The sequence below is a fragment of the Gallus gallus genome, chromosome 13 (assembly GCF_016699485.2).
Source record: "Gallus gallus isolate bGalGal1 chromosome 13, bGalGal1.mat.broiler.GRCg7b, whole genome shotgun sequence".
Classification (NCBI taxonomy): Eukaryota; Metazoa; Chordata; class Aves; order Galliformes; family Phasianidae; genus Gallus; species Gallus gallus.
In genome coordinates, this window is record NC_052544.1 from 13,117,953 (window position 1) to 13,131,194 (window position 13,242).

At 41.6% G+C, this 13,242-nt stretch overlaps 1 protein-coding gene across 2 annotated transcripts in view; it reads right to left on the bottom strand.

The window, feature by feature from the left end:
• The window catches only part of MAML1 (mastermind like transcriptional coactivator 1), a 24,511-nt gene continuing 11,269 nt past the window's right edge, over window positions 1-13,242 (bottom strand). Inside the window, exons 2-5 of one of the 2 annotated variants that reach the window (XM_015293935.4) lie at window positions 11,403-12,809; window positions 9,005-9,274; window positions 6,616-6,730; window positions 1-4,400 (exon numbers count right to left, since the gene is read on the bottom strand). In XM_015293935.4, coding sequence (XP_015149421.1) covers window positions 3,418-4,400; window positions 6,616-6,730; window positions 9,005-9,274; window positions 11,403-12,809 — 2,775 coding nt within the window. In that variant the 3' untranslated portion in view covers window positions 1-3,417. Of the gene's footprint in view, window positions 4,401-6,615; window positions 6,731-9,004; window positions 9,275-11,402; window positions 12,813-13,242 lie in introns of both variants that reach the window. The other variant, XM_414607.8, reaches the window with a different exon arrangement.

Genomic DNA, 13,242 nt, shown 5'->3' on the forward strand with positions numbered 1-13,242 from the left:
TTTAATACACTAGCAAAATATTTATTTTATAATGATAAAACAGAAGTGAAGGATTTCTTTTTGGTGTGCACCAGTAATTGTAGTAAAAGAATAAGGGGATTAATGGACTCTTTATACATTTCAATGACAAAAAAATTCATAAAGGTTAGCATCAAATTCAACTGTTCTCCATTTACAAGCATAAAACTTACCATAATACCCCCCAAACACATATATAAAGAATTATAGTTTTAAAATCTATAAAAAGTAAAAAATATACAGTCAGAAGATCTAACTCTTATTCAAATCTTTAATATAAAATTGTAAACATTTATTTACACAAAGGAAATGTGTATAACAAAATTTTGAGCACCCTTTTCAATCGAGTCGTGGTTTTTGGAAGGCAGTGGATGTTGCACAGTGACACTCTCACCTTTCCCACCCAACCAAAACCGCAGTTTATAAATAAAGCCATGGGCGGCTGGCTAGGTGCAGTTCAGGGGAGCTACATTTTATTGCTCTGAAGCTGCAGCAAATGGAAAGCCCAAGTGCATATACAGACAGCTACGTGCTAAAGGGCATAAAGGCAAAGCCCAGCCCTACCCATGCACCTACAGACATCTAAACTGTATTTTCGTTGCCATTGAACTGTTTCAGCATTGTTACAGTGATACCGTAACAGTGTGATGTGGACAGGGCCCAAAAGCAGAAGCAAGGGCTGTTTCCTCCTACCAGGTCGAGCGCTGTTGGGATCCCGTTCACACACGAAGACCAACAGGCACTATAAGCCAGGTTGCCTTAAATCACACTTCATTTTAGTTCAACAGTACCATGAGAAGGCCCTGTCACCAAAACTCGATACCTTCCTGAACAAACCCTCTGGTCAAACAGGGCAATATCCACCTTAGCTTCCAGAAACGGTGGAGGAAAGAGCACATCTGCATCTCACTGGACACAACGCTGGATGGCCTTTTTGGTAGCAACAATGCTAACAGCAGATGCTCTTTTCCTCTGATTAAGAAATTAAAACCGGATGGATTTTTTTTTTTTAACTTATTCAGAACAAAGACCGTGTGCAAAATCTACCAGAGAATGTTGCAGATTTCAGCACACCAAACAGGGAAGAAAGAAAAGCTGAATGCTACTACCCTGTTATTTCTCTCAAGTGTTTGTAAGGGGCAAGGGGGGGATGGGGGAGTGGAAAGAGCGACACTGAAGGGTGTCACTTGAAATTATGAGGTCCCAAACACCCCCAGCAGGAAGGGAAGGCACACTGGTGCAAAGTTAACCTTTAAAAACAAAAATACAGCAAACACTTCTTCCCCTGCCATTGCTAGTTTACCTATACGCTAACGACACTTACCTTGGACCAGGTTTTGGTTTAACACTAAACCACTCGCTAGCTCTTTCCTTAGATTGCCAGTACAAGAAAAGTCAGCATCAGTTATTTGCATCTCAACTACTTATTCTAGAAAATATCATAAGTGTCAACAACCAAAGCAACTAACACCTTCGTCTTCTCATCCCAAGACAATCTTAGTTACCTCTTCAAAGCTCTACAAGGGATTAAGTCTGCTTCAGTGAAGTTCTATCCTCTACTCAATGGTGGGATCCACTGATCAACGCACATCTTTCGCCAACGGTTCAATGTGATACAACATCAAATCTGTTCAACAGAGCGCAATTCATCCACACCGGGTGGGCGTGTTGGACAAACCACGTTCCATGCATATTTGGAAAGGGTTGAAGTATTAGTGTTTAAAAAAAAAAAAAAAAAAAAGCAGTTTTTAAAAGTGCAAATTGTCTGACAAAGGAGCTGCAGATCCAGGAACACGTTTTCCTTCTTCCAATCCCATGTTATCCTTCACTTCTCCTCACCCACTGGAAAAAAACCCTCTCACGCATTCTGCAGCATGGAAAACTCCTGAAGAAGACAGTCTGTTGAGGGAAATTGCTTTTAAATCACAACGCTGGGTTTGGTTAAAAAGTTTTAAAAGGAGTTTTCCAAAAGAAGTGGATTGAGAAAGGGAAGAGGTATTTGTGCATTTAAAACAAAAGCTTTCAACTTTATTTTCTTTTTAAAGTAAAGGTTAAGGCAAGGTGGTTTGTTGGTGGATAAGGGATTTTTTTTTTGGTAAAAGTAAGGACTTTGGAACACTGTCTGTTGCCATTGTGGTTTTCGTCCTTTCTGAGAGCAATCCCGACACGGATGAGAGGTCTCCTTGGGCTGAGCTAAAGAACCAGCATCTGCTTCAAGGGATATTAAAGGAATAAACCCACCTGTCTACAGAAAGATTACCAAACTCGTAACCCAGTATTAAAAACAAAAGTATTTAAAGGGGGAGACTTCAATATTGGAGCAACCCTGATGCAAGCATTCTCCCAGGCTGCTTGTGCTACTGCTACTGATAAGGACTTTTCACCTCTCAGCCAAGTTCTTTTTTCCTCATTTTACCCTGAAGTGACAAAGTCTTGTGCTCATTGTGTCACTGCTAGCTTTGGGGGGTGAACCGATCTCAAACGTTAGTTTTACTTTTTACAACAAAGAAAACTAAATGAGCTGTCATGAAGCAAAGCCTTCATTTAAATACAACTACCTTTGGAAATAAGTTATGAAGAAACAGGTGCAAAGGAAATGGCTTTACAATTCATGTTAAACCTACTATAGTTTAAAAGTTCTCCCATAAGAAATTCCCCCTTTAAACACAGTAAGGTATAAGCCAAGAACTGTGCCTCTCTACAACAGAGTGCAAACTGCAGCTTAAAAGACTACAATCTATTAAGAAGACTACCTTGACTAACTGGCCAGGTTTTAATACTTCTTTCATCTATCACCAGCATCTAGAAACACTTACTGTGAAATATCACTTGCTTATTGAGAGTACAGGCACATGCTTCAGCGGTGGAAAAAGTTCACAACATCTTGCAAGCGTACTCGGGTGCATACAGCCTCTTCTCCAACAAAAAGTCAGACATCTGATGACAGTACTATAATAGCACGTCAAGCTACAGACAATGATTGCAAGTAATAGCTGCAGAAAACTAAGCCCTAAATTTCTGCAACTATTTGCTTTCTTTCTGCACTATTTCTGTGAAACGGTTCTATTTTTAAATAATTAAAAATTGTCATTCTAGAACACTGCAAGTGAGATTTCTGACAGGCTGGATGGGACACGCACAGCTTTGTTTGACCTGTTTACACGTGCAGCTCCCCAGAGACGCCAGGACAAAGCGCACTACTCCTGCAGACCTGCTCGGTGCGCCATTACCACGCCTCAGCACTCACTACGCAGCAGCTCCAGTCCCTTTCCCAACCATTTACCTCTAATGCCTGCAAGTCTCCTCAATGCCACAGGTTTTTTGGTCCAAGTGTTGTTTATATTTCATGAAATAATTAAAAAAAAAAAAAAAGTAGAACCCCCCCACCCCAGCCCTGTTTTAATGAGTTCCCAACAACTCATCCAAATCATTCATCCACTCCTCCGAAGTCCTGTTTTTCAGCAAAGAGTCTATCAGATCTGTGTCACCAGTTAAGTTCTGAAGTCCATTATTGCCTGACTGGCTGCTGTAGGCAAAAGGCAGCTCTTGACTGCTTGTCCTCACAGGGTACCCTTGACTACAGTGCATATTACCTCTGTTGGGCATTTGTTGATTTGGATTCTGGTTGAAAGCGTTCAGATCCGGAACAGTCTGGTTGATGCCAGGCAAGACTTGCTGCGAGGGTACCTGCTGTTGTGTAGGTGGGTTTGTCCGCTGCTGCGTGCCTAAAGATGACGACAGCATCTGCCCAGACACGGCAGCATTCATAGAGGTCATGGGCCTGCTGGTGCTGAGGCTTACCTGAGGCATTCCTTGAGCAAACTGTTGGTTGGCCATCTTTAGATGAGTTTGCTGCATGTGGAAAGAGGAGCTGGCAGAAAATGGTCCTAAGCCACTGTTTCCTTGTGTCTGGTTATTAATATTAGGGATACCTTGGTGTTGCCAAGATGGATTTTGAGCCCCCATAGCAGCTGGTACTCTTGCCATCTGTGGCTTAGATAAGGTTGGATTCAGTGCGCCTTTATTGTGCTGTTGAGAAATACTTGAGTTTGCTAAGGTATTCTGCCCATACCCAGCAGGAACAGCAGCACCCTGGCCCAAGCTGCCTTGTCTCTGCATCGGTGGCTGTCCAGTGGCACTCTGAGCTGCATGCTGGGGAACCATACCTGACGGTATGCTGTACAGCCCCCCTCGCTGAATGTTCTGCATGTTGGCATACTGAGTCACCCCCCGGTCCTGCTGGCTGGAGCTGGACTGCAGCGGTGCAACAGAACTGTGTCCAGGTCCCATCTGAATCATGTTCTGGGTCTGAGGAAACATCCGTGGACTACTGGAGCTGGACTGTCCTAAGTTACTGACCCCAGGCATGGCTGAAGATGATCCTGAAATACAAAGAAATAGTTTATACATTAACTACGCAGTTCAACCAGAGCCAATCTAGGCCTGTCAACCCTGTGAACCAAAAATGAGGTACAGCTACATTTGCATAAAAGAATTTAAGCAAGCAGCACACAGACAGCAGTACTGTATCCAGTCTGATCTCAAATACAGATACGCCAATTTCCTCAAAAGTCTGAATGCCACTTCTAAGAGTTCATCATCACCAACGTTAAAAAATTAGGCTTTATTGGGCAGGACTGTGATGTTCCTCTGTGAACAGAAGTATGCACACACATATAACTTGTTAGTCTGTTAAAAAATACCATTTACTGCACACACACATTGTCAGTTATTCTGTGCATACACAGTGAGTCTCTTAGTGCAAGAGCTGTAGGATTTCCATTCCTGTTTCAGGAAAGTCTTTTCTTTTAGGCAACTTTAATAAATATTTCGTTAAACACTGTATGGTAACTGTTGAATCACGGCCTGAACCACTGATTGAACACCTGGGGAAAGGACCCGGACAGCCCTGGGAGCACAGGTGAAGGCAATTCATCTGTGCAACTGGAAGGGGTGGAACCTGGCTGTACCTCTCTCAGACCTCAATGGAGGGCTGACTGTCACTGGGGGAAGATCTCATTCTGGAGATCCCTCATTGGTGGAGCTTTCCCCCGCAAACCTGGAATCTTCTGATACAGGTGAGCAACCTTCTCCCCTTCCTTGATAGCAGCTCTCTATTGTGCCAGTCCTTTTGTCATTACACTTTTGTTGTAGCACCTTTCCCATTGTATTCATCTGTCCAATTACTACAAACACCTTTTGGATTTCCATGGTGAAGTATTCGCTACATTAATATGCAAAGCTGATAACAAAGATGATTTGCAAAAATGCGTATTGTCAGTAAACAACAGGTCTTCTCTTCTAACTCAGTACAGAGGAAAAAAAAGAAAGAAAAAAACACTTCCCTGTAGAAGCACATCCCTGTTGCTTAGAGGAAAAAAAAAAAAAAAAAAAAGAATAGAAAAGCACTGTGAAGTACAGCACATATATCATCCAATTTCTCCCTACATTTAGCCAACCAAGGGAAACCTGCCTACACCAGTACTTCCTCTACTCAAACAAAAAAGCTACAGATTTTTTAAAAGCTAATTCAAGACATATGAGTGCATTTGCACTGGCTCTCCATTGAATTAATAATTAATTAACCAGCATTACAGGGCCAAGTGGGAGGTCTTACTGGAACCATACAGTGAAGAGGTAGTATACATACCAGCATTTAAGATGCAGAAAAATAATTACAGTTATCAAAACAAGGGGAAAATAATACTGATGCTCATATAGCAACACATACTCTACTTCTAACAGAGGTACTGCTATAGTTCTTTAGGAATGTAGCAGGAGACAAGATACTGCATTTCAGTATTTGAAGTCTGTTACTGACCACTGTTAGCACAAACCTCCTGCGCTGGTATCAAGTTATTCAGTGAAGTATCAAAGCCCAGCCCTAGCTCTACTGTATGATCACAAACACTAAGAACGAGGGTGTTACATTTCTACTTGCATCTTTTCCATTTGGCATTTACTTCTGCGGAAATAGAGTAAGGAAACAGAAAGAATATGCACATTTTGCACACTATAGCTTTATTAAAAAAGGCAAGTATCTCCTTAATGCCATGGTAAGTAAGGATTTGTCAGGTAAGGAGACAATCTTTTAACGTTCTCTACTTCTTCCACATTCATGGTGCCATTCCAACCTTATGGCAAAAAAAAACCTTTTATTTATCAGTGTCAGTACAATCAAGACATACCAAGCTCCTATGAAACAAAACCAAATCCCACAAGAACCACATAGGATGCCATTCCCTTCTAAAGGGGAGAATATTAGAGCAGTACCACACACACAAAAGTTAAAGGAGAATTTAACATCTGTGAAAGAAAATGGTAGTATAAAAATGAAATACCTTCGTTATTCTAAAGGCCAAGTTTTATCCATTTCCACAGCAATAGTACAGAATCAGAAGCTTGCACTGTCTTAGATTTTTAGGTCAGAGGAAGCTGTTATTTTTTCAAATGTACCAGAGCCTAGCTCTAGAAGTTTAAAAGCACAGTAACATAGGAAGATGTTGCAATAAATTAATCATAAGCTCTCCAGCCCAGGAACTCCAGCGGCACCTGGTTTTATTCCCAGTACTTCTGCCGTTACTTCACAATGCTCACCTGTGAACTGCCCAACCTGCTGCTGGTACGGGTTCTGCTGCTGGTCCTGGTACTGGGGAGGTGGCCGGGTCAGGTGTCGCTGCAGCTGCTGCTCCTGCTGCTGCCGCTGCTTCTCCTAGGAAAGGTCCAATGCACAGTAATTAGGAAGCAAGTCAAGGTTTCTCCAAGAGTGACTATCCTGGATAAAAATCAGGCTACTCGCATGCTTTTACATGGAGCTGGTAATCATAGGAGCTCCTGTCACCTTAAATTTCAGACCTTTTTTTTCATCTGAAGCCTTTATATAACTGGAAGTCACAGGTATTAGTCTTTTAATCAGTGAAACATTCATACATTTTCAGCAATATCCTAAAGGTACAATACTCCAACAAGTATAAAAAGAGAAAAAGCAAGAACATCTAAAAATCCACAAATACCTTTTACTATTTGCCCCCGGATCAATTTATTTAAAGAATCTAAAGTAAAAGTCATAAATACCAGTGTTGCACAGGAAAGTAGAAACATGTAAATGTTTTCTAAGTTCAGTTTTCAAAAACAAAAACATATACAAACCCAAATTATTGGGTGTCTTGGAAGATGTGAGAAATGACAAAACTAAGGTTACAACAGGAGCTATGCAAGTTTTACAATCACTGTTCTAAACCATTTTCACAATAATTTACTTGCTTATTGCAACAAGCTCTACTTATGGTTTGAAATCAGCTTGCCCCTTTAAAAAGAGCATCCAATCTGTACGTACTTCATGACAAATCCATTAGAAGACTAACAAATTTAAAGGGAATGTAAAGCCATGGAGGGAATGGGAGAAGGTGTATAAGTACATGCACTAAGTGTAATTCTGACAGTATCAACAGCCAAAAAGGCTGCTTTACACCACAAAGCACATCTCAGACAGCATTTCTGGCCCTTCGTCCACAGCTATCTTCAACCAAGTTGAAATTCTGAGAGCATTAAGAAGTGATACCACAGACAACTACTCACTTACGTGAAAACATGCACAGAGCACAGGGAGGGACAGAAATTCCCTTTCAAGAGTCCTGGGACAAAGACACAAGCAGTAAGCCCCTCAAGAAGAGATGAGTGCAATGTGGAAAGCAGGCAGGTACACATTACTACCATTGTTTTGAAGTGTCTGCAACTGAGAAGCTGTTGAGACATGCAGAGGAATGAAGAGGGCAGGCTGTTTCACAGAAGGGACCTGCTGCTTGCAGGACCAGTCAGACCTGAAAGGGGCTGACCACAGAAGCCAGGGAAGTATGCCATAGCAGCACGATGAACCAAGAGCTGCAGAAGGCTGGCTCAGCAAAAAGTAAAAAAGATGCAGAATATCAAATGTAAAAAAAGCTCAGAGTATCAGAGAGGGGAGGTTACCTGAAACTATCACCCAATGATGCATTTAAATGACTTTTTGTTCTGTCTTTTAATTAAGGGGTATATGCAGATCTCAGTTTTTTCTCTCTTTTCCCTCTATTATCCCCAAAGATAACATTTCCTCACCCCCCTCCCCCAATCCATTATCCTGAAAGACAAAACGAAGATCTGAATTCTAAGTTCTCCCTGGACCGAAAACCTTCTCTGAAAATTCATCCTCCCTTCCTCCATACCCAGAGCAGAGATTTGTTCTGTTTGTACAGTGACAATGTGTGGAACATGTCTGCACTGACTACTCAAAAATGCAGAAAAGCACAGATGACAGCAGTAAGGCCCTTCAGACCGATTCCCAGCTGAAAGACTTGCAAAAGGTTTAAAGCTTAGAAAGGTTCACGCAAGGAGCCCATTTCCCTGAGAGAGACTAAAGCAGCTTTCTGCACAGTCTGATGGATAGCAGAGTTAAATTCTTTTGGCAGGCTAAGATGCAAGTTGGATGCAGATGTCTAATTATTTTCCCCAAATAAACAAATGAAAGATGATTTAAAATTTGAAACGTGAACCGTCATGGCACTCACAGAGAGGAAAGGCAGAACTCAACCAGCTTACAGAGTCCCTTGCTTAAAGCTCTCCAAAACATGAAGGGTATCCCAACCTTTTGTTATTTTGCTCTCATTTCCTTTGTGAAAGAAGGAAGGCAAAAAATTATATATCATCACTGGTATATCTTCTCTTCCTGTAGGTATCAGCTTGCATTTCCACACTATTAAATTCTAGCTGTCTTATTCTTTTAATTCACAGCTGTGCCTTGTGTCAGAAAGAACATCTCGGCAACCAAATGTTACATTTTGTTGTTAATTTTATATAAAACAGAACAGCGATTTATACCAAAACATCATCTTGTACTTTACATCCCCTATTTCATACCGTGGTAGTATTTCTATAACATTTCAAACACAGCTTCAAGTCAACCAAAGCATGTCAGTGGAAAGGAAGAAGAAAGACTGCTGGCCCCCCTTACCTGCTCAACTAACAGATGTTGTTGTCTTTGCTCCATTAGGAACTGCTGCTTCTGTTGCTCCATAAGCAAGTGCTTTTGTTGCTGCTCTCTCTGTTTCTGCTGGTCCATCAGCATTTGGTGCTGCTTCATCACTGCTGCTTGCTGCTGATTGCTAAGATACGACTGGTTGCTGTGGTTTCCTGCCATGGTGACGTTGGGAGCCTGGGCACCAACACCAGCACCCGGGACAGAAACAGGAACACGAGGAACATTAGGAGATGCGGTTTGATCCTGCAGAACACAAAAACAAGGATGTGAGTTAAAGAAGGAGCCCTCTAGAACTTAAAGACTTTGTACAGTCAGATAGATGTTTTCATAATGATGATCACAAGCTCTGTCATCTCTTGTAAAGGATACAGAAGTTTTTTAAATAAAGACACAGAATTGAGGAGTTGGAGTTAACGTCAGAAGCTCCAGCAGATTCAGCTACAGAGGCTTTAACTCAAGCCTTGCTTGAAGTACTTCCCAAATTCCAGCTTAGAAAGGGGAACGCAGCTTTGAGCGCTTCTGCTCAGCCAGAGGAATGGTGCCATTACAAACAGCACTTCAAATGCACCAACTTCAGTTACATCTGGTTGCAGCTTTCCAACCGGCCTTGAAATTTCATCATACAGTTATGTCCTGCCTCTCCTGTCAGCACTTAATTCTGAAAGTTTACACCTCTCCTCCTAATGTTGACTTTTTTTCTTTAAGTATCACAGTTTACTATTCACAGGTGAAGGGGAAGAAACATCACTGACCAAAACAAAGAGTCCTAACGTTCAGTCACCAATCTGGCCTTCATCATACTACACAGAAAAAACACTACTATGGGTAACTGGTTGTATTCATTTTGTCCTAAGTCTGATGTTTTCTTTCTGTTTTGGAGATAGAAACTCAGGAAAAGCCATTAAGTCAAAGTACTATGGAAGGATTATCCATCAAGACCTGGCACTGATCTCTTTGTACATGAGAATCCATTTGGAATTTGACATTTGTTATCCGTTTTAAGCACAGTTCAGCCTCATTTCAAATTATGCAAACATATTTATTTTCACATTCAGAATTCAGCCAATGGTCTGGGCTGTTGGTTCTCACTTGCTGCAGTTTTGTAAAAAATCATGAGCCAAATATAGGTAATGCTGTGCTAAGTTGTTCTGTAAGCAAGCTTGTTAGAAATTCTCCAGAAGTATTCATTAGGATTTCTGTTATTTCCACGCAAGCATGGCAGCACAGACGCAAGGTCACCTTCAGGTTTTTCAGCAAGAGATGGATGTGACACACACAACCATCTTCACCCTTCCCCTCCTTCTTCCTTCACCAAAAATATCATTAGATTGTTACTTCCACTAGCTTTTAAAGAGATTAATTTTCCTTGTGCCTCATGAAGCATGTATTATTGATCTCATTTTTATTTTTACATCACTGCGGTCTTTACCACAGACTAATCAGGCCTTTATGCCATGTATTTTGTGTTTTGCTTTACTGAAGGAACACACTACAAGAGCTGGAGCTCCAGCAGCTTTTGCAGGAGTTTTAATCCTTATAACAAAGACCTTTTTTGACAGTAAGTCTTCCAATATGCACACCGTAGGGATTCGGTAGCGCGTGCCTACAAGTCTGTTCTCCTTCACCTGCTGTATACATTTCTACCTGCAGCACATCTGTAGTATCAGCTGTATGTTGTTATCTTTATAGTGCAAATGTATTATATCTCATACAGCAAAGTAGCACAACCTGGAGTTCTCCTTTATAGGAAAAACCTGAAGCACACTGCTTCAAGCAGACAAATATTACCCATTAAAGATACACTCCCATTCCCACAGACTTAACCAGTAACCAATTCTTAGATTTGAAAAACGCCAAGTAACACCCAAGTAACCAAGCATGCTGCCCTCACTCTCATCTCTCTCCAAAAAGCAGCAATTGAAGGCTTATCTGTTTATAGTGAGCCAACTCCTCCAGAAGTCAGGGATGAAGGAGAAAGTAAAGAAAGCAAAGCTTCTGATAGAACACTGTTTAACACTGCATTTCTATGAGCTATTTCGGGCAAAAGTTTACAAAGCATCTATTTATCTTTGTAAGTAGAACCTTCTGTGAAGTGTGACATAATTTGTTGCCCATGAAGTATATTAAGCTGGAAACCACACATTACCAGCGTGACCTAGAATTGCATATTAAAAACCTTCCTCGGTGGAAAACACATTGCTTGACTCTTGCCTCAGCGCACTGTGTACTACCATCTTCTTCTTTAAGAACACGCAGCAGCTGATCTGAAACACCATCAAGTAACCCATACTCCAATCTTACCTATCCAACATCCTCTTGCAAAACCTTAATTCTGTTACTAAACAAAAGTAACACAGCTCAGAACACGTACCTGACTGTGCGGCAGTCGGTAGGTAATGTTTCCAGACTTAGGTTTCAACAGGATCATTCCATTTTGGTCATCACTCACGTGGGACAGTGGCTGCTGCTGGCGCTGCTGTATGTAAGCCAACATGGGAGTCTTGTTCTGACCAGGTACTGCAACGCCCTGTTCACATTCTGCTTTGTAATGTGAAAGAGGTTTGGTGTTCCCATAGTCTAGCATTGAGCCTTGACTATTCACAGGGTTCTGGTTCATGCTGTTTTGCTGATGACCCAATATGTTCACATGGTAATTGCCTCCAGCTCTCGGAGAGCTTTTATTTCCCATATTAGGCATCATGAGCTTCTGATTGTTGAAGTCTGGCTGGTAAACTGAAGGGCTGGTGGGATTTTCCATGGTATATGGAACAGCCAGTGGGCTGTGAGAAGGCCCAGACTGCCAGGTAGACATCTGATTGGTTTGGTGGACTTGGGAAGCCTGCTGCTGGTTCTGCAGCATCTGGTCTCTCTTCTGCTTGGCAGCAATCTGCTGGAGTTGATGAGCAGAGGACATTTCTTTGGCACTTCCTGCCCCCTTCCCAGGTAAAAGCACATTGGGGAGAGGTCTCTGGACGTTCTGAGAGTGGTTTGATGCCTGCATCATGGGCTGATTAGCATTTTCAGTCATTGACTGACTAGAAGGCTGAAACATAGCCTGAGAACTACCGACCACCGGAGAAGTGGCACTTACAGGAACAGAGGCAGCACCAATAAATGCTGAACCTGAAGAAGTAGATCTAACCTGCGGAGATCCCATCTGTTCCTGTTCAAAGGGTGCAGGGGAAAATTCAGTCTTTATGTTAATATCTTGTGGCAACGGAGTTTGTGCAGCTGAATTTGAAGAATCTGCATCTTTTTTCTCTTCAAAGTCTTCATTAAAGAGATCCTTCATGTCTTCATCGGGCACTGACCTATTAAGCTCCTCAATAAGCTCCTTCCATTCTTGCTCGTTAAGATTAAGATCAGGCATCAAGTTGTTCTGAGATATAGAACCCCCTGCTCCAGCAATCATACATGGAAGATCATCTACAGGCTCCTGCTTTAGCTCTTTGTTCAAACTCAGAGGAAATGAATCATCAGCATCACCACCTCCATTCAGTTGCAGGCTGGAATCTGGAAGACACTTCTTGCTGATGCCATCGAGTCCCATCGGATGTTTTCCATTAAGCTGCAAGGTATCTCCACTGCCAGACTTCTTGTCAAGATGATGGAGTGGAGACACAGGGGGCATTCCATTGGAAGAACCACTCACTCCACCAAGACCATCATCACGACGCAGCTTCTTGGAAACGGAAAATACATCACCAAAGCCATTCTGCTGGTCTCCATTCTGAGGGGAAGAAGCACTATCAAGCTTTCTTTTCACAGTCTCATGAAGCTGCTGGAAAAAAAAAGAAAGAAAAAGATTTTAGTTATTTAGTTTCATATCTCAGATTATTTCTAACAAAAACATTGTCCAGCTCCGAATATGAAAAAAATAAAAGGAATAAAACATTTTAGGGGGAAAAGAAGGGCCAGGTCTTTGGTTTTTACAACTCATCACATGAGATGACTTCCTTGCTAAACTCTGGTGAAGTAAACCTTCCCAACGAGGTGCTAAATCAAACAAAGATGAAAACTGACAGATATTTGACAACAATAAGTTGAGAAATGACTTTGAATTGGAACATATTATGATCTTTCCCGTTCAAAATGCAAGAACATGGAAGAACGATAAGATTCAAATTGAGACTAACAACCTGTATTTATTTGGTCTACGTACACGTTGTATAATTCTCCAGCAAGACTGCTTTGTAAAGAAGACTCACATT